This window comes from Leucopleurus acutus, assembly GCF_964270905.1.
Source record: "Leucopleurus acutus genome assembly, chromosome: 2".
In the NCBI taxonomy this organism is placed as follows: domain Eukaryota; kingdom Metazoa; phylum Chordata; class Mammalia; order Artiodactyla; family Delphinidae; genus Leucopleurus; species Leucopleurus acutus.
In genome coordinates, this window is record NC_139143.1 from 137,372,927 (window position 1) to 137,398,609 (window position 25,683).

General features: G+C 40.6%; 1 protein-coding gene across 2 annotated transcripts in view; it reads right to left on the reverse strand.

Annotated features, from left to right (window-relative positions):
* DNAJC6 (DnaJ heat shock protein family (Hsp40) member C6) overlaps nucleotides 1–25,683 on the reverse strand; it is a gene marked incomplete at its 3' end in the record, with an annotated part of 152,503 nt that overhangs the window by 2,747 nt on the left and 124,073 nt on the right. For both annotated transcript variants that reach the window (XM_082833866.1, XM_082833867.1), the window contains exons 9-17: nucleotides 22,356–22,435; nucleotides 21,281–21,474; nucleotides 21,100–21,180; nucleotides 18,415–18,849; nucleotides 15,049–15,183; nucleotides 10,916–10,984; nucleotides 9,785–9,904; nucleotides 3,323–3,586; nucleotides 1,048–1,190 (exon numbers count right to left, since the gene is read on the reverse strand). In XM_082833866.1, the coding sequence (XP_082689992.1) occupies nucleotides 1,048–1,190; nucleotides 3,323–3,586; nucleotides 9,785–9,904; nucleotides 10,916–10,984; nucleotides 15,049–15,183; nucleotides 18,415–18,849; nucleotides 21,100–21,180; nucleotides 21,281–21,474; nucleotides 22,356–22,435 (1,521 nt within the window). The remainder of the gene's footprint in view (nucleotides 1–1,047; nucleotides 1,191–3,322; nucleotides 3,587–9,784; nucleotides 9,905–10,915; nucleotides 10,985–15,048; nucleotides 15,184–18,414; nucleotides 18,850–21,099; nucleotides 21,181–21,280; nucleotides 21,475–22,355; nucleotides 22,436–25,683) is intronic.

Below are 25,683 nucleotides of genomic sequence, written 5' to 3' on the forward strand. Positions count from 1 at the left end.
AATAGTACCTGTACATCTTCAACAAACGTTCATATCTGTAGGGAAATTATGGCGAAGAACAGTAGTATACTTTTTCAAAATGTGTGACACTGACTAGCTGTACCACTCCTGATTTTGGAGTAACAGATTAGTCCCTCATCTTCCAGGCTGCTACAGGGTCAGTATATTTCGTCTTGTGGAAATTCAGCCTCTCTGTCTGTGAAGAGCAGTCCACTTGTCTTGATCTTCACAAACTCTTTCACTATCTCACACCATTCATCAATATAACCACCCTTTTGTTCCCAAATTAACCATCATCCACGATAACATCCTCAGCTATAAAGTAATGTCTCCGTTTTCTCATCTATGAAATAAGGGCATCACTGGTTTGCAAACTTTAAAAGAAAAGAAGATAATAGGGAAACATTCTCCTTCCCCAAATAGAATCTTACCTAGACTTCCAAGAATCAAAAACAGATAAAAGCAGAAATGCTCTGGTTAAAAGTGGAGGGAAGCAGTGGGGAAGCCAAGGACCTCATTTCCCTCAGCCTTCCTCCCTGCCACCTTCCCAAACCTCCAGATGTAACATTACAGGAGTGAGTAATTCCAGGTACATCAGTATTTCCCTCTCTGTCAGCAAAGAAGAGATCCTGAGGGCTTCAGTTGATCTGGTCTAATATAAAGCTCTCAAAGCAGAAATAGAGAACATAAATAATGCATTCTTCTTACCTCCAAATCATAATGACTTACCTACAGATCGGAATGCCATCTGAACAATAAGATCACCTCCTAAAGAGTGCCACTGCTTATTTGAAAATGTAAACAAAGAAAATCTATACTACCATACCATGGAATAAAGTGCATTTTATTAAAGAAACGAAACAGCATACACAGTACTCCCTGAAAGTACTTTGCTATTAAAGGACACAGTTGTACTCAAATCACAGCTATAGGAACCAAATGAAATAAAGTGGATGCTAGAAACCTAACACGGCACCTTCTATAGGTTAGTCCCACACTGACATCTCCACACACATAATAATCATCCTGGGTCAGAGGCTCACTTACCTTTAATTTCTCAGGATCCATCTCCTTAGCCATTTCCTCCTTTCTCATCTCAGCTATTGTTCGAGGGCCCTTTTTGTCTTTGTGAGCATTAAAACCTTGACCAGAGAGTAGGTCTTCAAAGTCAGCTGCTTTTTGTTTCCCTTCTGCAACATAATATTTTAAAAATTATTATGGTTTTTACTCTGAAACATAATATCATATCATTATATCACAACACTTGGTCTTCAAGGTGCTTTCACATGCACGAAGCCCTTAATCCTCTCAATTACCCTGTCATGTCCATTTTACAGATGAGGAAAGTAAAGTCTGGAGAACTTAAGAGATCATTCAGAATCATATACCATGTCCATGGCAAAGCTTGGACTCGGGGCGGGATTGCTAGATTAAGTCTAATTCCATAATTCCATATCCACTGTTCCATCTCTTTATAGATGAGGATATTCATGATTCTACCCCCTGCTCCCTCCCCCACGCCCCCCAGACCCCAGTCACACAACTAGTTAGTATCAGTGATGGGACCAAGACCTGGGTTTTGGTACTTGAAATCCATGCACGCCACTGCTTTCCTGCCCACACTCAGCTGACACTTTTAGTCCATCACAGTGCTCTTTTTTCCCAAGTCTGGTTTTAGCCTCACAATCTTTATCAGTCTGTTTGGAAAAGCAGCCTAGCATAGCAGCAAAGAGCAAAGACCCTGGAGACAAACTCTCCAATTTTGAATTCCAGCTCTGCCCTTATTAGCGATGTGACCTTGGGGCAAGTTCCTTGCCATCTCCATGCCTCAATTTCCTCATCTGTCAACCAGGCATGGTGTGCTTGGAACAGTGCCTGGCTATTTAAATGTTTGTTGTTAAAACAGAACAGAACCAAAACACAGGAGTACATGCAGTCCATGCCCTTCAACCAAAGCTAGTGTTGGAATTGAAACCCACTTGCCAGCTCTATACTGTAAGGCATTCTGAACGTACACTGTCATACGCACACACTAAAATGTGAGTGCTCTGAGACTAGGGATTTTGTCTGTCTTGTTCGCTGCGTATCCCCAATGTTTTCTACACTGAAGACGCTCCGTAAATATTTGCTGATTGAAGACATTCACCCCACATCTACTCAAAATAAGAACGGAGGGGAAGCCAGGTGACTCTATGGAATTATCCAGGAATATCCACTGCTAACTAAAGAACAAACATGATGTTGTATTCCCAATAAGAGGGTCCCTGTCATGTTAGTATTGTGAGAAGTCACCCGTGTCATATGCAGTAGAGTGTGGCGGTGAAGAGCAGGGGCTCTAGAGGCACACTGTCCTGGTTCAGATCTTGGCTGTGTCACTTACGAGCTGTACGGACTTAGGAAATTATTGACCTCTGTCTACAACATGGGGTTGGTTTGGGAAGATTATATTAAATAATATGCGAAAACTGCATAGAATAGCACCTGACGTATAATAAGCACTCAATAAATGTCAGCTACAGCTACCAGAAAAAGTAGAAGAATTTCATTTTCCATGTTCCATAGGAAGGCCTGTTTCCTTATCATGTCCCTAAACGTTTCATTCTTAGGTATAATCAAATCAACTGAAATGTAAAATATATCGTAACAGGCCTTTTAGCAAACTCGAGTTTAGCCATCCCTGCTATCCAAAATATATTATTTTTCACTCGCTGTCAAGAATCCCATTTGAAAAAGGAAGAATCCCATCCAGAGTATCCTCCAGCCTTAGCTGTTGGGCCATTTTGTGTTCTTGTAACTTTCTTCTCAGAAGAGAGGAAAAAACCATCACAGGAAACCCAATGATCTCAGGAACATCCCCCAACCAGAGGATAATCAAGACCAAACGTCCAAGATACGTCCACTCCTCTAAATGGGGTCCAAGAGCAAATGTGAACACAGTGCTTGAAAGGTTCCCAACCTTCCTCTTCTACCCTCTCTTCCAAAGGAATGACAGCTTCAAGATGCAACCACGCCTCCACTCACATCCATTCCATACCCATTTAGTGCCTACTACATGCCAGGCGCTCTGCTAGGTGCTAATGACAATGAGGCATTGGTCTCAGCGTGGAGAGAGACAGACAGGTGAGCCAGCACTCACAAGGCGATCTGTGTCAGGAGCCTGGTAAAACCTGGAGCTCCAGGCACCACCCTGGTGTAGGGATCGTGCTCTGTCTCTACAATTCAAAGACTGCCTCAGAAACTACCAGAATTGCTTCCTATCTCCTTCTTCAGACATACATACATTTGGGTACCCTACAGCCAGCCTCCATACCGTCATCCTTACCTAAATTAGCTGCTCCTTTCCCACGTTCGTTCTGGCCCCCAGGCACAGATGAGAAGCTCACGTTGTAGTTGGGTCGGTTCTGGGGAGAGGAGTGGGGCATGCTGGACTGTGGCTTAGACTGTGTCTGCTGCCAGCTGTAGCCACTTCCCTGCTGCCACCCTCCACCCATAGGCTGGGGAGATGCTTTCTGTGGCGAGCTGAGAGGTGGAAATCCTCCACCCAATCCAGTTGGTGTGGAGGGTTTGCTGGCAAATGAAGAACCACCTACAGAACAAATTAAAAAAACAACAAAAAAAGGAGAGAGCGAGAAAGAAGGTAATGCTATTTTGAGGAGCCTCTAACTCCTGTGTCTCAAGTTACTGTTTACAGTGACTTCAGTGGAACTTCCCTTGACTGGTGGCACAATCAGCCTTGCTAATAGTTAAATAAATTGCAGTCATATATTTCCTTTAATCCCCACAATGACACTTTTAGGTATGTATTAACAGCCCCATTTTTTCTTTGGATGAACAAACTATAGCTCAGAGTAGTTAAGTGACTTTCTCAAAGTCACACAGCCAGAAGGTGGCAGAACTGGGACTTCAGTCCAAGTCTTTAACTCCAAGCCAGAAGAGCCCTGGCTCTTCCACTACGCCATCCCAGCCCTCCTTCCCACCCTCTCAGCAGACTCTACTTCACTGGAGTAAAAACTATCAAACGACAAGAACAGGGAATAAAATAAAATACATTCACTCATGAAGGTGCTACTTAAACTTCAATGAGCAGGATCATTCATGGTCTGTTATAAATACAAGCATGGTTAGTGCCCATGAGTAAACCAAGAGGTTTTGAAATTTCATAAATAGGTTTCAATTTCACACTACTTGCATTTCAGTGCAGGAGAGTAAACACAGCTAACACTCTGACAGCCTTGAATAGGGCAAAGAATCTTATTCGAGATTTAAGAAATATTACTTTGTGCTGGGAATTTAAGTAGAATCCTGATTCTGTAACTCCTAACTTTTAAGTACTCACTGCATATATGCTGGGCTTTTTCTAAAATATGAAGACCAGGTGTAGCTCATGTTTAAAGAGGTAAAATGAGAAGCTGAAACATGGTGATCTACAGGGACCCTTTCAGGCACCAATTCCAAAACAACAGTGATAATAAAGTAACATTTGTATAGCTCTTCAGAAATTATAAAACATGTTTCTAAATATTACTGCCTTCAATCTATACAACACCCTTCAGAAGTAGGTAGTATTACTAGCCTCACTTTATTTATTTATTTTTCTTTCTTTATCAAAATTACCATTTAAAAATTATTTATTTATTTATTTATTTTTTTGTGGTACGCGGGCCTCTCACTGTTGTGGCCTCTCCCGTTGCGGAGCACAGGCTCCGGACGCGCAGGCTCAGCGGCCGTGGCTCATGGGCCCAGCCGCTCTGCGGCATGTGGGATCTTCCCGGACCGGGGCACGAACCCGCATCCCCTGCATCGGCAGGCGACTCTCAACCACTGTGCCACCAGGGAAGCCCAATTTTTATACAATTTTTAAAGGTTACTTTCCATTTAGTTATTACAAAATATTGGCTCTATTCCCTGTGTTGTACAATAAATACATCCTTGAGCCTGTCTTACACCCAGTAGTTTGTACCTCCCACTTCCCCACCCCTATATTGTCCTTCCCCTACTCCCCAACACTGGCAACGCCTAGTTTATTCTCTATATCTGTGAATCTGCTTCTTTTCTGTCATATTCACTAGTTCGTTGTATTTTTTAGGTTCCACGTATAAGTGATATCACATAGTATTTGTCTTTCTCTGTCTGACTTATTTCGCTTAGCATAATGCCCTCCGAGTCCATCCATGTTGCTACAAATGGCAAAATTTTGTTCTTTTTTATGGGTGAGTAGTATTCCATTATATATATATATATATATATATATATATATATATGCCACATCTTCTTTATCCATTCATCTGTTGATGGACCCTTGGTTGCTTCCATATCTTGGCAATCATAAATAATGCTGCTATGAACATTGGGGTGCATGTATCTTTTCAAATTAGTGTTTTTGTTTTTTTCAGATATAGACCCAGGAGTGGAATTGCTGGGTCATATAGTAGTTCCATTTTCAGTTTTTTGAGAAATGTCCATACTGTTTTTCCACAGTCTGGCCCCATTTTAAAGATGAGGAAAGCAAGGCTCAGAGAGGTATACTGATATGCTCATGATCACACAGCTAGTTAATGGAGCTGGGACTTGACTATGGGCTTCCTATCTCCACATGTTATGTTCATTTCCTGCAGCCATAATCCCTAATCCCTCCCTAAATCTCTGAGTCTTTCACTACAACTCATCCCTTACTTACAGTGTCTTCTTTATATAGATACTGTTCCTCTGCTCTGATCTGGGCTCCTCTTTCCTTTCCTACTAGGAATGTTGTGTTATGACCATCGGACCCAGAGTCACTCTGAGTTTGAGTCTCTGCTCTGTTGCTCACTCGTGCATTCATTCTTGCATGCACTTATTCATTCCTTCATTCATAGAGTCATTCATCAGTATCTGTTGAGCATTACTAAGTACCAGATACTGTGCACTGGGAATATAGCTGAAAAACATCTACAGAGAATCCTTGCTCTTCTGCAGTTCAGTGAAAAACTCATCTCCTTGACCTCAATTTTGTCACCTGTGAAATCAGAACTATGTCTAAGTCACAGGTATATCATGAAGGCACAATGGCTACGTGAAAGTTCTTCACAATCCCTGAGTTAAGCGAATAAGAGACGTTATTTTAAAATAATGCAATTTCACATGCCCAGCATGCACCAGGACACCATAAGGGCTCAATAAATACTTGGTAATAGGAAAAAGTAATGACAGGGTTATATTCTGCAGGTAGGCATTGCTGTCAGTGTCTAACTCAGAACATGAAGTCCCTCTTTGTGAGCCCCTGGGCCCTTCTGCCAACAGTGCATCAACATATACCTTAGGCTGGGTTTGCTTTCTGCACTGGGAGTTCATTTTATATTTTAAGGATGCTTACTATCTTCTTTCTGAATATATATATGTTTATTATTTAAAAATTCAGTAACACAGAAAGACCTGAAGAACTTAAAAAATACTTCCATATTCCCACCACGCTGTCATTTATTTGTCCATTTATAAAACACCAGCGAGCATCTTCTCCACGCCAGGCTGCAGATACAGTGGTGAACAGGCAGATGCTGACTCTGATCTCAAGCTGTTCATCAACATTGTAGGACTTTCTGATGTCTACCCTTCCGGAATATTTTCTACCCATGGTTAGCAATTCTAATTTTCAACGCCACCGAAGCGGAGAGCTGACAGAAATACAAAGCAGTAGCTAAACCCAGAGGCCACTGCAATCCTCATTAAAAGCAAAAGCAGTGGTCGTCAGACTCAGCTGTGTGTTAGACTCACTTTGGGAGCTTTAAAAACTGTTTATAACCAAGCCACAGCCAAACCAATTAAGTCAGAATATCTATGGGAAGACTACAGTGTTGGTATCAGAACTGTTCAATGTGAAAATACCTAAAGTTCTCAGAAGGATACTACCTTTTTTGAAAAATTGCAGCTACATAATTTGGAGGTTTAATTTTTACTCTAAAGCAATTACCTAAGAGTCAAAAATTCTAATGTGTAGCACTTGCTTATATACCTGTTCACTGTGCGGCTTCAGGAAAGTCACTTACCTTTCCTGAGCTATGTGAGTTGAAAAATGGGGAAATTTAGGAAACTAGTTTCCCCAGCAGTTTTTAAGAATTACTGCATTTTAAAAACAACAAAGAACTCTTGAACGCTTCCTAGTAGGTATGCTGTTGCAGTGATATGGACGCAGCTATTCTGAAACTATTTTTGTTGTCTGTTAATGTTGAGATCCAAGGAAACGGAAGATACACATATGGAATAGGGGAAAGTAAGGAAGAACCCTGTGGTCGTGGATGGAATTATATATTGATATATGTATTTATATCCACACATCACCTATCTCCATCTCCTGAAAGGCAGAGCAATGACACCCACCCCCATACCAAAAAACATACTTAGAACAGATTCTGGTTTCTAAATACCACTCCCCACAAAAAGGAATGAGGATGCTTGGAAATGCCTGATTCCAGGACTGGGGTGTAAAAAGTTCAAGATAAGCCTAGAACATCTTGTGCCATAAAGAAAGAAAGTTCTCAAAAATGATGGAATCCAGTGAAAAAGATATAGAAGCCAGAACAAAGGAGCTTTCACAAACTAAATGTGGGACAATGTAAACATTAAATAATGACAATAATAGATGATAACCAACTGAGTCCAAAAAGAATCCACTAGTCTGTTATGATGTGAGAGAGGGAGGGAGTCAGAAAGGAAGGGGGGAGGGGATGGAGAGAGAGGAGATTCTGCCTTAGAGTGAAATGCTAATTAATATACATAGAAAGAAGGACAGAATCAGACAATCACAATTCTGCAGATATCATGGTAATGCCTGCTTTAGGCAAGAATCACTAATGAATGCTAAAATGCTAAAATGAATGCTTCCCATTCCAAAACCTCCTGGGTAAAAGTCAGATGGAGAACAGGATATTCTCAAATAGAACAGTCTCAAATTATCTCCCCAGATTACTCATTAATTACTATAGGGAAAAATGGTAACTTTATGGTGAAGAAACCTGGCAGACATCACCTTAACCAAGCGATCAAAGTTAACAAATCGAGACGTTCTCAACTGGCCTGTACCCTTCAAGTATCGATGTCACGAAAGGCTGAGGAATGATTCCAGGTTAAAGGTGTCTAAAAGGACATGAAAAACCAGATGCAAGACACGATGCTGGAGTTTTTAAAAGAACTTCCTATAAAGGTCACCTCTTCAGAGAGGCCTTCCCTAACCACTTGATATCTAAAATAACACCCCAGCCCATCCCCTACTCGCCATCACTTTCTGCCTTATTTTTTTCACAGCACTCTGCACGGGGCTTATAGTGCAAACTCCAGACCTAGACTTCATGGTGTTGAAACCTTGTGATTTGGGCAAGTTACTTAAACTTTTGTGTCCATGTTTCTTCATTTAAAAATGAGGACTATAACAGTTCCTACTTCAAAAGATTATTGGCAAGATTAAATGAAATGATACGTGTAAAGCACTTAAAATAGAGCCTGGCACTTAGTAAAACCTCCAAATAAACATTAATTGTTTTTATTACTTGACATTATATTATATATTTATTCATTTAGTATTTGTTTCCCCTTCTAGAATATAAGCCTTACAAAGGCAGGAATTTTGTTTTGGTTTTTTTAGTTTGGTTGGTTGGTTTTTACTAAAGGAGTGTTAGCACGTAGAAGGCACTTAGTAAATAGTTGTGGGATGAATAAATGGGTAAAAAATGAACAGTGGATAAGATTTTATTTGAAGTAGAACTTTGCCTGTTATATATGATGTTATTATTCTAAAATGTGAAGTTTATTTTAAGATATAAAAAAGAGAAATAATTTTGAGAGTTCTTAAAAGGAAAAAAGGTCTAAAGGGTATAAAAGAAAAGGTCAAGATTCTGACATAACTACAGGCAAAAAATAAAAAGGCAGTCACGTTCTCATTCTCTGCAGACAATTTGGTTCTAAATGCCTCAGGAGGGCTTTCAGAGAAACTAAACTATCAACGTGCCTCATTTAATCCTTCGTGTGAGGGCTGCCCCACCTTTATTTAACAACTCTGTACTGCCCAGAGAAGGAAGGAGGAAGAAAAGGTTTCAGAACACACTAGTCCAATGAACTACTCCTTGAAGAAAGGTTCCTTGGTGAAATAGTTTGAGAACCCTGCGCACTGTGTTCCCCTATTGGGAAGCATCTCCATGAGCACTGATTCTCAGAAGTTTTTGCAGTAACCCAACTCCACCGAACCCAGTGTTTCCAAAATTACTTCCTCATGAAACACTTATTTTATAACAATAATTAACATATGATGAAAAACGGTTTGGATATACTATAAAGAGAGTCTATTTTCTGTATGGAATTTTAGAAACGGACCCGAGAGCACTGTCGCCAATGGAGAGAAGAGGGGGACAGTACGGGGATCTCACTAGCAACTTCACAGTAAGGCCTATGCACAGCTGGCCCTACATGGCACAAATCTGACCAGCCTCATGTCTCAGTGTTTTTCTACACATTCATTACTTTTGCTGCAGCCAAACTCTATTGTCAGATGCTCCTGGAAGTTCTAACTTTATTTATGCTACTACTTCAAAATGAGTCATTAGAGAAACGGATTAATAGGGGTTAGTTCCAACCCAATATTTGAAGCCTGCTTCCTTTTTTAAAAAGTCAATCTCGGGTTTTAGAGTATAGCTTAAAAATACACATGATTTTAGATCCCAGGTAACAATACCAGCTTATTTTAACACCAAAGATTTAGATTTGAGGCTTGGTAGCCATAAGTAAATGTTATTTATATCTTAACCTGCTACATTTATACCTAATGTCCCAAGGTCGGCAAAAGGATCCAGAGTCCGGGGTTTGTTTTGATGGGTGGGAGTACCATGCAACGAGCCTGTTGGGCTGGTGGCAGCTGACTTGCTTCCCATTCCAAAACCTCCTGAAAAAAATAATAAGGTCATTGAAAATGAGTTAGTTGTCCAAGGCTGAATTCTGAAATTCAGAAATCCAGAGCTACTGCTCACCTTGTCTCTAAAGGCAAATTAGGACAGGGTTTGCAAATGTGTTAGGAGTTGCTAGATTTATTTCCCTGACTACTAAGTGAGTAGCGGCCTGGAGCAGAAACAGGGAACAGAGAAACCATACGTTATTTCCTGGCCACCCCTGCAAACTATTACGTCTAGCGTTTATCTCACATGTCACCTGACTTCATTCTTTCCTATGGGATTTGGAGTCAGGCCTGAATTCCGGTTCTGCCACTTCCCAGCTGAGTGACGTTTGGCATGTTGCTTAACTTCAATATTTTCTCGTTGGTTAGATAAAGAAACAGCAACTGCTTTAGAAGGTTCTGTGATAAACATGAAGTGTGTGTGTGTGTGTGTGTGTGTGTGTGTGTGTGTATGTGTGTAACTTGCACAGCATCAGGAAACAATCACACAAGATGGCTCTCAAGAAATACAGTACTAGCCATCAGAAAGAGAATTTATTTATTATAGACAAATCCAGCCCCCAAACAAGTCCTTTGTGAAGAAAGAAAACCATTCAGATTATGCAACACCTACTCTATGCCAGAAAATCTCACATAAGTTATTTCACTTAACTGTGTGGAACAAGAATTAGGAGCCCCATTTTACAGATAAGAAAACTGAAGTTAACACTTGTAAAAAATCCAAGAGCTTCTAAACGGTTGAGTTAGATATAAACCCAGATTTGTCTAACTCAGTTTATTGTCAAGGCATTTAGCAAATGAGACTTAGACAAGTTAAATACCATATACCATGCAGCACAACCATGCCATCAAGGGCAATGTGAAAAGCTCCGCCAGACTGGGAGCCTTTAGGAACTTTCTTAGGTGGGCTTAACCCTCTGTACGTACTCACTTCATCTTGGGTAAAGGATTATGCTTCGGCAACCGGTTAAGTGTGCACAAAATTAATCTGCTGACCATTACCTGGTTTAGTATGCCAGTCCCAACCTCCTGAAACATCTGGCTGAATGTTCACAGCAGGTGTACTAGAAGCTGCAAATGAGGAGAAGAAGAAGAATCAGGACAACATAGCTCAGAATCCACTTTTCTGTTATACACTACCAAACGTAAGGTAGATAGCTAGTGGGAAGCAGCCGCGTAGCACAGGGAGATCAGCTCGGTGCTTTGTGACCTCCTGGAGGGGTGGGATAGGGAGGGTGGGAGGGAGCGAGACGCAAGAGGGAAGAGATATGGGAACATGTGTATATGTATGGCTGACTCGCTTTGTTATGGAACAGAAACTAACACACCATTGTAAAGCAATTATACTCCAATAAAGATGTAAAAAAAAAAGAATCCACTTTTCTGAATTCACACAGGAAAATGCTCTCCCTCTCATGAGGCCTCATGACCTGTCCAGGTCCCAGGTGATTCAACTCCCCCTCTGAGCTCTCCCCACATTCTGCAACATTGTTATTTCGTGCTTCATCTATGGTTACTTACATGAGCACCGGAAGAAGCCATAAACTGTCTCTGCTCCTTCTTTGGCTCACTTTTATTTTACCTCATAACTACACTTTGAATTATAACGGTGCACATGTCTGTCTCCAATAAACTGTGAGTTTCTGTGAACTGTGTAACTGTGAAAATTATATTATTCATCTTTGTGTGTCCCATCTCTACACTTAACACAAAGTCGGCTGGCAATTAAAAATAGTGAAATGAAACTTAAACTCAATTTGCCTTGAATTGGCATTAACAAGTGTACGAGAGGCACGGGCAACTTAGAACTGAAATTTTGTTTTCACCTCCGCTGTGACATGAATGGAGAATGATGAGTCAATCAGAACATGTACTGGGGACTGACTAGACACCACCCACCATGCTGGTGTCAGGTACGTACATACTGTCACTCAAAAAAAAACTCACTGCAGCTTCAAAATTGATCATTCTGACCCTTCTCGAAGTTCCAAATGTAGAATTTAAAAGAAATGTTCAGCTAAAGAGAATGGGATATATTAGAGGAGCACACACTGGTAGAGTAAGTTTTTTTCTACATCTATAAAATTCAAATAAGAAATAGGATGCCATAAGACAGAATTTCTTTCTAAGACTCTTCTAGGTTCTGTTCATTAAATCAGTGAGTACAACACAAATACTAAAATAACTTTGCAAGTAGGATTTAAGATACAACACACACTCCCCCACCGCCACCAAAAGGATCATGAAAGGACCAAGATTAGCTTTACCAAGCCTCACATTTACCTGTTTTGTTTGCTTAGTACGAACCAAGACATTGTGTACCTTCCCATCATTGAGTTAAACAGAACATGCCATTATCAAAAATAACAGTTCTTCCCTTTTAGCTCTCCCCTTCCCTTGTTCCATAGTAATCCATGAAAACTGAGGTAGAAATTAGACAATTTTACTAACACTTGCTCTTTGATTTCCTGTAAACTCTGACCTTAGTCTTACATCTAACTAGGATGCAGAACTAGGAATTAGTACTTCAACCTTATTACTAATCAAACCCTCAAATCCTTACCACCTACCACACATAAGGCACCACACTAGAGAACAGGGAGCTTAAGGACACAGTACCTCTCCTTAAGAAACTTAAAATCTGCTGGAGAGAAAGGAATAAACAAATGAACCAGTAATTACCCAATATTTTAAACTTCTATTTTGCCTTTTATTATGGTTACTTGTTTAGTTTTTCTTCTCAAATTGTGCCCCAAATGATTATTCTCTTCAGAGTAGATATTCAATAAATATTTGTAAAACTCAAAGGCAATATTTCTTGATTCTCAGAAGAGATTGATGGTGCCTTGTAGAAATCCAAGGTGGGCAATCTGACCTCCCAATATGACACCTGAGTCTCACCTGTATATGAAGAGGATGCAACTGACCCACTAACAGTGGAGTAATTCCCTTCTCATCAAGGATAGTGGAAAATTCTTTCACTCACCAGCACGGCACAGATCAAAATAAGAAGTGTAGCCACAAAACGAAGGAGTGCTAACTGTCTGAAACTGAGCTATAAACGTCTTCCAACATGCTCACAAGACAGAACTGAGTCCACTACTGCCATGCCAAAGTATGAACATCTATACCCATGGGACATAAAAGGTAGTACTCATATGAAAACAGTAAATTCAAAGTATTAAAGTCAGGAAAATATATAACCTTACTAACATTATCATTATGCATCGAAGAGACTTAGATAGGAAAAAGTTACAATTCATTTTATATTTATATATTATATGGAAAGACAGATAGATAAAACCTACCGTGTGCCAATAACTCTTCTAGGCACTACAGAAACATTCATAAACAAAACGAACAAAAATCCCTGCCTTTGTGAGCTCATGTTCTAGTGGGGAGAGAAAGACAACAAAAATAAACAACACATAAGTAAATTATTGAGCATATTAAAGTTGGCAAGTACAACGGAAAGGAAAATGCAGAGAGGCAGGAGGCTGGGTTTTAATGTGAAATGGGGCAGTCAGAGTAAACCCCATCGGGAAGCTGACAGCTGAGTAAAGACCAAAGAGGTGAAGGAATTAGCTATGCCGATGTCTTGGGAAGAGGGGACACCCAGTGCAACAACAGAGAGGCCAGTGTGGCTGGAATGGAGTGAGCAAGAGGGACAGAGTGGGGAAGGAGGTCACAGCCCTGGGTGCTAGAGCACAAAGGGCCTACACAGGCCATTTCAAGGACTTTGGCTTCCATGCTGATTGAGGCATGGAGATTTTGAGCAATGACGTAAACTACACTTCAAGTAAGTGAACAAAAACAACAGCTTTAACCTATCTGCCTGCGTCTTGCCTCTCAGGGTAGCCAACTTCCAATCAGGAGATTCTTTTAAGTGGGCACTACTCAAAGGTCAGAGGTGAATTTCTTGTATGTTGTCCTGTGGACCCGCTTCAAATAGTTTGAGATTTAAGACCAACAGGAAATCACCCATAAAGGTTGTTCTTGGACTGCTTTCTCCTTTTCGGTCGTTACAGTTTGACCAGTGTTGCACAACTCATCTTCCTTTTGCATTTGCATGGCTTCCATGAAGTCAAGCTGATGACTGGACCACATTCTCCAAGGGGACTCAGGGTGTCTTCAACAACAAATACATCGTCCTCTAGGTTGAGGCCAATGATGTTCAATATCCTTCAACATCAGGAATGAGCTTCAGTTTTCCAGCTCAAAGTCATCTGTCCTTCACTGAAGAGCTTTGGTTTTAATCAGTGTTACCTAAGTGATACCTTTTCACTCTTGCAAATAGATGTGTTTACGATTCTTTCTACACAACCTAATTCTCTAACACAGAAATATAATGTGGGCCATGCATAATTTAAAACTTTTCTAGTAGTGACATTAAGAAAGTTAAAAAGACACTAGTAAAATTAATTTTAACAAAATATTTTATTTAACCCAATATATTCAAAAAATTATATCAAGTGACCAATATAAAAATATTAGTAAGATATTCTACTTTTTTTTGTACTGAGTTTTGAAATCTGGTATGCACTTTACACTTAGAGTGCATTTCAAATCAGACTGGCCACATCTCCAGTGCTCAAAAGCCACGTGTGGTTAGTGGCTTCATATTAGAGCTAGTCTAATATACCAGGATACTGTATTCTAAACTGTTCTGTGGAATACTAATTTTGTGAAATGCTCATCATATCACCTTTTATTAACCTGGGACTCATTTTTTCACATTTCAAAGACTTCAACTAGTATGCACCTTCCAATCAACTAAAAGTGGCAGTGTTTTATTTCTTTCTTAATAGTACATAAAACAAAGATATGTGCTACAATTAATGATGTCCTATAATTCTGTGCATGTAGCTCTAATGTAAAAAAAAAAAAATTCCAAATTAAATTTTAGGAAAGCTGAGTAAAACAAAGTTAAGTAGACTTCTTTACTGTAAAATATCTCAGAGCTTTTAATATGTTAATGTGAACTGTTAATTTTCAAAAGAGAGATGCATTATGTAGCTTTCCAAAAAAACAAAAACCAGAAAAACCCCACCTACAGGGTGCTTTTATATCTGAGCACCTCCTGCTATCGGTGGAAAACCATGCTCCACTGAACACAATATAAAATACTTCCTTACCATGCACTGTAGGTGAAGGGCTTCTCGTAGGCTGAAGAAAGGGGTCACTGGAAGCACTGGCTGTATTCAGAAAAGAACCCAGCAAATCCTGACCTGATGGTTTAGCAGGTGCTCCAAATGGGTCAAAGGTGGCACCTAGAAAACAAGAGGAGAAAGATATTTCTCTGTCCTATGAGTTCACACATTCAACAACTACTGAAGAGCTGTCACTCTTACAAGGCCGTAGGCCAAATACTTGAAAAATCAGGATGATGCCTGCCTCACAGTCTGTTCTACAGACCCATCCTATCCTTATAGCTTCCTCCAGGGTTAACAATGGATCCCAAGGATTCCTGACCACACATGAATAATCCCTTCTTTGTGGACAAAGGAGAACTCTGGATTTACCTGTTGGATGAACCATAAACACTACAAGCAAGGGCCCCTTGGGCCTTCGGGCGTCTTAATAACATAAAATAAGTCAGCCAATCTTACAGACTAATAGATGAGTGGTGAAACAATGCCTGGACTATAGGAGATACCCAATGAATGCACTGTGCTCATATTCAGTGAATTCGTGGACCAAAACCAGGCGGGGGGCCCTGCTATTAAGGTGAACAATAGAAAACCTCATTGACCAGGTTTTGTTTAGTTTTGTTTGTGCTCTTAGTGGTCTCTGGCTCACTGAAAGTTAAAAAGGGAAGAAACTGAGCATGACAAAAACTGAACTCTTATCATACCTTGTCCTGTGAAGCTAAAATATTTCTGAAACATTGCCTGTCAACAACTAGATGCAGATGTAGTGAAATGAGAAAACATTGCCAGAAACTAGATGCAGATGTAGTGAAATGAGAAAAAGTTTGTGAATGAACCAAGGATACTAGAACAAAGTGGCAGCTGAGGTTTCTAGCAAAAATGCAATAATATTAATACTGTATCATTTCTTCAGGGTTTACCGTTGTCCTACATAAAGAATACCTCAGTTGATCCTTAATCTCTCCCTGTCAGATAGAAGCGATATTATCTTCATTCAACAGACAACAAAACTGAGGTTCAGAGAGCCAAGTTTCTTGCCCAATGTCAAGCAAATGATAAGGCTGGACTCATGTTCAAGTTTTCTGACTCCAAATTCCAGGAATTTCCCAAAGGCATCTCACATTCCTCACAGGTGTGAAGTGAATGTGATGAAAACCACGCAGAGAGGCACGTATATAATTGGGCTTTAATTTCTCATTATTGGTCAAGGGACAAAATTCCCTTTAGCTCCCTGTAGTAAGATGTCACTTCCTAATTTGTAAGTATCAAGCTAATGGGCTCTTCCTGGAGTGAGAGTGACCTATTCTAGGAACAGACAACTAGAATCAAACAAGCTAAGGAATAAATTCCACTCTCAAAACCCAGGTAGGATATATGATTTAATACGTGTTCAGCTATGACTTCATTGGCATAATGCTCTCCTAATATCTGCTGGGCAGCAGATGAGCCTTGTGTAGCAGCAATGAATCAATGATATGTCAGGCACTCTGTTACATGATGTATATCCCTTACCTCATTTAAGACTTACAAAACTTTATCCCTTCTATAAAATGAGAATACTGAGATTTATAGAGTAACTGTAAGAGGACATTGGGTTAATTCTTCTACACCTAAGTTTGAAGTCAACCAGTAGAGGATGCTAAAATCTTTTCACTATTACTTGGTATACTTTTAGTATCAACTTACGTTAAATTAGCAACATTCTCTAATAACTAAAAGTGAACTTCCCAACACAAGACAAGAGCTAAAATTTAGTCTTTACAACAGTGCTGATAGGTAAGTATTTCCCCATTTTACAGCTAAGAAGATTAAGGTTTTCTAATAAGCCTACACAAATAGGTAAGTGTCAGTCCTGACATTCAAATCCAAGCCTTTAACTCTGGACTCAGTGTTCTTTCTACTTCCTCTTGGAGGACAGAATACCTGAGTTCCAGATCTGGATTGGCACTAATCAGCTGTGTATCCTTTGACAAGTCAATTAATACAGCTGGCCTCAATTTCATTGTCTATAACCTGAGGCACAGATTTACCTAATGTCTGAAAGGTCCCCTCTAGATCTGACTCTGGAACATAATTACCTGCCTGGGACTATGATGAATTAAATCAGTGAAAGTCACATAAGGTACACGGTCTTAAAAACATGACCATTGAGTACTATGCTATCTTGGATCCCAGGGACTTCTTTTCCTGACAGAGCTTTTGTTCACTGTGGTGAGTAAGATCTGCTGAAGGGTAGAGGAAATGGCCTGGGATTCAGGGCACCTGGCTTCACATTGTGGCTCCATCAATAACTAATGTAGGAACGTGAGCCTCAGCATCTACAGTCCATGATTCTGAAACTCACTCATGTAAAGAATGGCTCCAGTTGAACCACCATAAATCAAGACCAGCCCAAAGCCTTCTGAGAAGTGAAGGATGATCCTGGGAAAGAAAGTTCCTACAGGTTAGCACATGCCTGGAGAGTGGAGACACTCCTCTCTACTCTTCCTAATGTGATGTCATCTTGGTTAATGGGGGATGATAACAAGGGCGGCTAGTTCTTTAGAAGCTATAATGGACCTCTGCTTACCCAACTCTACTGTCTTGCAAATGTTAAAGAACGGTGGATGACCAGTCACAGAAAGGGTTGAGTCTGTGGCAATGAGCAGAGTGAAGCTGACTGAGCCTCATGGGGCTCCAACTCTGTATCTGGCACCAACTGCTCTGCTCTGCCAGCTGTGCTGCTGGCAGCAGTCCCTTAAATATATCTTGAAGTAAGCAAGTACTTCTCTGCACAGCCAAAGTGTATTCAGAAAACTACAATTCCAGGAAGGCATTACAGGAAAACTGAGGGAAAGCTCTGGAGTCAAACGGCCTGGTTTTGGACCCTAGGACTAGCTGTATAAAAGTATGCTACTAATTTGACCCTAAGCCTCTATTTCCTCAACTATAAAATGGAGATAATAGCACCTATTTACTGTGTTTTTATAAAGATTGAATTTATGGTTAGTGTCAAACTCCATGTTTGGCAAATAGTAAGTAGCCCACAAATAGTACCTGTTATTATTAACAACAATTCATCAATTTACATCTCCGAGCAGAAATAACTAAAGCAGCTCAGGGAAAAAAGCCCTGAAAAAAAAGTTAAAGTAAGGGTGACAAGTTCAAATATTCATTCTTAGACTGTCCTACCAAAATGGACACTATTTCTATTTCCTCTTGTGGTCCCCACTGAGATGAAGATACAGACCTTTTGGGGACTACTAGGGAGATCAGAGAAGTCTAGATTATAGGAAAGTTCGATTCCACCTGCTTGGCCCAAAAGTTATAATTCAACACTGAGAGGTACAGCGCAACATGAAAAACAATTACCTTCTCCTACTCTCAGTGTTGGAGACGCAGAGGTGGAGGCGGTGGACCGGCGCGGTGTTGACTGGGTAGATGTAGGTCCACTCGGATGAAACACGTCGTCCACCCCTGACTGTCCAGCCCGGGCAGGGCCGGCTGCACCTCCACCCCCAAACAGGTCACTCAGAAGTTCGGAATTGGTGGGAGGAGCCGCCGGTGAAGAGAAGTTCTTACTCACTGCAGACCCTTCTAGACCCAGAAGGTCCACGTCCTCAGTGGGTGGAGGGGCAGCTGGCTCCTGCTGCTTTTTGCTGGGCTTCCTGGCTCCATGAGGTTTGTCGCCATTGGCATTGCCATGTGGGCTGGAAAGGGTCAGAAGTTCATCATCCGACTGCTCACTTTCCTGATTCACTAGGGCAGCGTGGTCCTCCTCACAGAATGATTTCTCCGATTTCTGATCTAAGGAAGGCCATTATGCCAGGAAACAGTTAGTTACCAGCCACGGCATTATTGCTTTTTATTAGAGTCTATGTACATAACTTCAGAAAGAGAGGAAGAGAAGCCTGAAAAACACACAATGCTTTTAGACCCTTACCAATGGAAAACCTGGATGTATTTCACATTACATTCAATGACTACTTGTTGAGTATCTGAGAGGCAGTATAGCATAGGAGTGAAGAGCAAGAACTCTAGAATCAGCCTGAGTTTGAATCTCATCTCTGCTACTTACTGGCTCTGTGACACTGAGAAAGTGACTTTACTTCTCTGTGCCTTGGTTTTCTCCTCAGCAAAATGGGAGTAATAAATAGAACCTAGCTCACATTGACTATTGTGAAAATTACATGAGATGATATATGGAAAGTGCTCAGATCAATAGGAAGTAGTACTTAAGTGGTTTTTATTATTTTTTAAAATTACTACTATCATCATCATCTTCTTCTTTTTCCCAGCACTATGCTCGGGGCTTTGAAAAAAACATTATATCCTAGTCCTCTGCTGCCTCCTCTCACTTTTTCTTCTCCACGTGGCCTGCAGCCAAAAGCAAGGTCTTTCTCCCACAGTCTGGAGCAGAAGTGAAGCCCACACCTGATAAGTGAATAGAGGGAACGGCTCTGCTTAGGATGGTCCTTACACCAACCTAGGAGGAGATCCTTTCTGCATAAAATGGGGCCTCTTCTGGGGAAGGAATGGAGAGGCTGGTGAGTGACTTTCCAGGCCCTCCTTGAAACAGATCCCTCTTTCTAACTCTGTTACTTACTGTCAGATGGACCCACGTTCCAAATCAAGTACAGATCCACATCCCTCATCCCCAATTCTGAAATGCAAAAAGCTATGAAAAAGGAAAGGTTTCCCTAAACTGGTGGAAAAATCTGACTGGGACTGACATGAAAGTTATTTACAGTCTTCATTGATTTCACTCAGGGTTATGAGTTATGTTTCACTACAGACATTTTCACATGTTTGATAACACACTGTCTGAGATGCCACTGGGGGTTCTAAGTAATATGCAGTTTATGTACCGCATCATCTTTCTAACTTGCAAAAAATTCTGCATTCCTAAACCCATCTGGCTCTGCTGGGTTCAGATAAAAGATTGTGCATATGTGCTTAACCTATTTTATAGCCTGATAAGAATGATTTCTAAATTACTTACTAAAATAGCAGTGGAGAGTAAAAGTAAAGTTTTCTTAAAAGCCTTTATGTGAGGAAGAAAGATATAGGTGAAACTAAGAGGGGGTTGGGAAATCTACCTGCTATCTAGATTTCACTGGGTATTCCAATTTTTAAAATGTTACTGGTCCCATTTCTCAGTAGAAAATTCTGAAAGCAAGACTTCGATTCAAAGGAATGCTGTGAACAATTTTTTTATCGAACATGGAAAACTCTGTGTAGGCAATGGGAATCCTGTCTTATGTTTACATGGCAAAGGAAGGTCAATCAGGAGGATTTTAAGTACACTATCACCAAAGCCAGTTTCCTACCCTTTTCTTAAGAAAGTCCTTACCATGGAATTCTACATCGAACTTTGCAGTTAACCTCAGCAAACTCTAAAACAAGGATGGCGAATGGGTATCGATCAGAATGCCAATGCTAGTCTACTAACGGTAGCAGTCTGAAGTGTCACATCGGGAAGGATTCTAAACACATCTCCAGGTTTGGCAAAAAAGGATACTGTGATCGAGCCCAATTTCTGCCAAGGTTGTTAAAGCAAGTAGCGGAGATATGTAGGCAAAGTTTTGCCTTCCCTGTCCCAGGGGAAGCTCACCTCTGCCCTGCTAGTGGTTAGAGCCCTGGGCGGGGTGGGTGGAGTAGTGTGCCAGGTTTTATATTTTTAAGGGCAGGAGATAGAGTCCTTTGATAATTTCTTTGTGTGTCAGCAGTGTAAAGGGAGATCCTAGAAAATATCATGATTATTCATAAATCCAGGAAAGATGTGATCCAAAACACTGCATAGATAGAAAAGATAAAGTTCAGCTTAAAATGGCCTTTGGCATCAATCTAAGACATCCATGGAGTTCAAAGCAGGGAAGCTCCTGATCTGGAAAAGGAATGAGCAGGAAGACTGTGAAACAAAGACGACCCTAGATGGATGACTTCCAAATGCTGCTTTACTTTAGGCTGCTTCGAGGACGCATCCTCTTTATATATACAAGAACCACATAACTTAACCACCTAACCATGCAACTTGGAAGAAATGCTTAGAAGTACCTTGCCAACAGAGAGTGGAAAAGAAGCCGCCTTGCCCAAAATGTCTGGGGTTGTCTGGAGGGATGTCTATTGGAGCCTGTCCTATAAGACAAAAGACATCAAGGAAGCACAGGAAATAAGTCAATGTGAGAAATCACACAGAGGCTTCGTCCTGAAAACAAAACCACCAGGTGACTCATACCTCCTAAGACCAGAGTATCTTGATGCTCCTGGTGAGAAGAGAAGAGGATGCTGGGGTTGACATCTTTTGTGCAGTAATGTTCCCATGGGGGGGTTAAGTCTATCACTTTGTCATGGGGCTGTAGTTCCACATCCAGAGTCACCTGAAATAGCTGAGGATATTTTTCTGGTACATCACATGCATCCAACTCAGGCCTAAATAGGGATTTCAAAGAATAAGATCAGTGAAAAACAATGAAACCAGTATGATGTTCGGCACAGAAACCATTGTAGATTGATTCTTAGTTTCACTCTGAGACGCATTTCTAGGGAAAAATCAACCATTAACCAGATGAGAGACTTTACTTTTCTGAGTCTCAGTTTCCTTATCTAGAGAAAAGAGGAAAATAATGCCTACCCATAGAATTTAAATACTACTGCATGTGAAAGCATTCTAGATAGCAGGGTGGATATATCCAGACAGTAAGCACTGGCAGGACCAAATCAGTTGTTAAAATAGTGAAATAAGCCCAGAGCTACCACCTTGAGCTCTTGAATGTCTACTCCTAAGCTGACCCCAGCAACTCCCACCTATCACCCCACCTTCAGCCACTCCCTTGAGTTCTCTAGGCCACACTTTAACAATAGCAACTAAGGGTGCTATAATATTTGGTGCAGGGGGTCCCCCAGGACCCTGCTTCAGTGCTGTGGCCTGGCACCCATTCTGACTGGTCATTGCTCATATCACACTGCTGATTCCACTGCCTTCCGTGTTGCAAAACACAAAGGGATACACAGACGCAAAGGATCACGGTATTGAAACTTTGTTCCCTCTTTGTTCACTCTTGTTCCCTCAGATGGTATTTTAGACCTTTCAATTTGAAGTCTGATCCACTTGTGTTTAGGACAAATCACACCCAGCTGAAAGTTATAAAATGCAACCAGCCTCTGTATGTCGCTAAGCCACACGCTACAGCCCTGAAGCACAGGATTTGGGGGGAAGCTACAGCATGGCACTGATGAGCCTTTAGCACTTGACTCCTAGCATTTCACAGCTGCTTGGATTGAAAAGGGATTTTGGCCCAAGTAGCACTCACTTGGTGAACTTTAAAACTGTTGTGTCCAGTGGAATGAATCCAGTATGAAACTGAAGCTGGAATATCTGAGTGTTGGTCACCTAAAAATACAAGAGAAGCACATTACAATCAACCACTGAAAAGGGAATCAGATCAAAAGATTATGTTTGGGGGAGTCATACACCATCAACTGTTTCTATAGCGTCTTTGTTTTCTATGAATATTAAACAACCTCCTCATTTGGAGCTGACCCAGGTTCATTTCTAGCCTCTCCTCTCCACGAACTCTGCCTTGGCAAGCCATTCCTTTATCTGCTAATGCCCTATGTTCTTACACCTTGCAAACTTTGACTCATCCCATTCCCTCTGTCCAGGATGCCCCTGCTCCAACCGCATGAACTCATCCTTCAAGGACCACCTTGAAAGGTCACATCCTCTGTAGCCTTTCTGAACCACCACTGGATAAAACAAACTGTTCCCATTATGACATTTCATCCTACCTCTACAATGGTAGTGGATATTTGTACATGTGTGAATTTCACCTGAGCTCCTTAAAGGCAGAGATACAGTTTTACTCTTGTCAATCCTAAACCCCTAGGCAATGACTGGCACACAGTATGTACTTAGCAAATATTTAATGAATTAAAATACAATTACTTGCTATGAACATTAGGGTGCATATACCTTTTTGAATTAGTGTTTTCATTTTCTTCAGATAGATACCCAGGAGTGAAATTGCAGGATCATGTGGTAGTTCTACTTTTAATTTGGGCAAGGGGGCGGGGGGACTCCATACTGTTTTCCATGTTGGTGTAGCAATTTACATCCCCCCCAACAGTGTACTAGGGTACCCTTTTCTCCACACCTTTGCCATAGTAACACTTGTTATTTCTTGTCTTTTTGATAATAGCCATTCTGATGGGTGTGAGGTGATAACTCACTGTGGTTTTGATTTGCATTTCCCTGATGATTAGTGATGTTGAGCATCTTTGCATGTGTCTGTTGCCCATCTGTATGTCTTCTTTGGGAAAAAAGGCCTATTTAGGTCTTCTGCCCATTTTTAAATCGTGTTTTTTTGTTTGTTTTTTAACATTGAGTTCATAGCAGCATTATTCACAACAGCCAAGATATGGAAGCAACCTAAGGGCCCACTGACAGATGAATGGGTAAAGAAGATGTAATATATGGTTATTACTCAGCCATAAAAAAGAACGAAATCTTGCCACTTGCAACACAATGCATAGACCTGGAGGGTGTTATACCTAGTGAAGTAAGTCAGACAGAGGTAAATACTGTATGCTTTACTTATATGTGGACTCTGAAAACAAAACAAATGAACAAACATAACAAAACAGAAACAGACTCACAGACACATGGAACGAACTAGTGGTTGTCACAGGGGAGAAGGGTGAAATAGGTGAAGGGGATTAAGAGGCACAAATTACCAGTTATAAAATAAATAAGTCACCCGCCCATTTTTAACTGGGTTGTCTGTTTTTTTGATATTAAGCTCCATGAGCTGTTTGTATATTTTGGAGATTTATCCTTTGTCCATTGCTTCATTTGCAAATATTTTCTCCCACTCTGAGGTTGTCTTTTCATCTTGTTTATGGTTTCCTTTGCTGTGCAAAAGCTTTTAAATTTCATTAGGTCCCATTTGTTTATTTTTGGTTTTATTTTCATTACCCTAGGATGCGGGTCAAAAAAGATCTTGCTGTGGTTTACGACAAAGAGCGTTTTTCCTACAGTTTCCTCTAAGAGTTTTATAGCGTCCAGTCTTACATTTAGGTCTTTAATCCATTTGGAGTTTATTTTTGTGTATGCTGTTAGGGAGTGTTCTAATTTGATTCTTTTATATGTAGCTGTCCAGTTTTCCCAGCACCACTTATTGAAGAGGTTGTCTTTTCTCCATTGTATATTCCGGCCTCCTTTGTCATAAATTAGGTGACTATATGTCCATGGGTTTATCCCTGGGCTTTCTATCCTGTACCACTGATCTATATTTCTGTTTTTGAACCTATTTGTAGGGCAGGAATAGAGACGTAGATGTAGAGAACGGACATGTGGACATGGGCGGGGGAAGAGGAGGGTGAGATGAATTGAGAGACTGGGTTTAACAAACCACTACATGTGTAAAATAGCCAGCTAGTGGGAACCTGCTGTATAGCACAGGGAGATCAGCTCGGTGCTCTGTGACAACCTAGATGGGTGGGATGGTGGGGGGTGGGAGGGAGGTCCAAGAGGGAGGGGATATATGTATACATATAGCTGATTCACTTCATTGTACGGCAGAAACTAACACAACACTGTAAAGCAATTATACTCCAATAAAAAATAAATAAATAAATAAGTCACAAGGATGTAATGTATAGTACAGGGAATATAGTCAATATTTTATAATAACTGTATGGTGTGTAATCTATAAAAATAATGAATCACTATGTTGTATACTTGAAACTAATGTAACATTTTAAGTCAACTGTACTTCAATAAAATTTTTTTAAATGCAATTACCTGTAGCGTTATTTGTGATATCCAAACGGTGGCAATATCGTAAATGTTCATCAAATGATGAAGAGATTAATAAAAGCTATATAACCGTACAATGGAATATTATCTGGGTATATAAAGAAGTGCTGATATATGCTACAACATGGATGAACCTTGAAAACATTAGGCTAAGTGAAAGAAGCCAGTCACAAAAGACCGCACATTGTATGATTCCATTTACATGAAATGTCCAACGTAGGCAAATCCATAGAAACAGAAAGTAGATTCCTGGTTGCCTAGGGAATGGAGGAGGAGGAATGGACAGTGGCTGCTAAGAGGTGTAGAGTTTCTTTCGTGGGTGTTGAAAATGTTTGGTAATTAGCGGTGCTGCACAACTCTTTGAAAATACTAAAAATAACTGTACACTTCAAAAGGGTGAATTTTATGTTATGTAAATTCTATCTCAATTTAAAAATTGGAAAAGTATGATTACTTAATCCCACATCCTCAATAGAAATATCTCCTCTCACCCCGATCCAAATAGGGCACTATAAAAAAGGCACAAGTTTCTAAAGAGCAAGGTTTGCTCTTTAGTCCTTGGGCTTCCATCTTCTGGCAAAACCATCTGGGCAAGTCAAAACCTCTGAGGCTTAGTTTCTTCCCCTGTAAAATGAAGGCAATGGGCGTTAAGTAATCTTTTTTTTTTTTTTTTTTTTTTTTTTTTTGCGGTACATGGGCCTCTCACTGTTGTGGCCTCTCCCGTTGCGGAGCACAGGCTCCAGACGCGCAGGCTCAGCGGCCATGGCTCACGGGCCCAGCCGCTCCGCGGCATGTGGGATCTTCCCAGACCGGGGCACGAA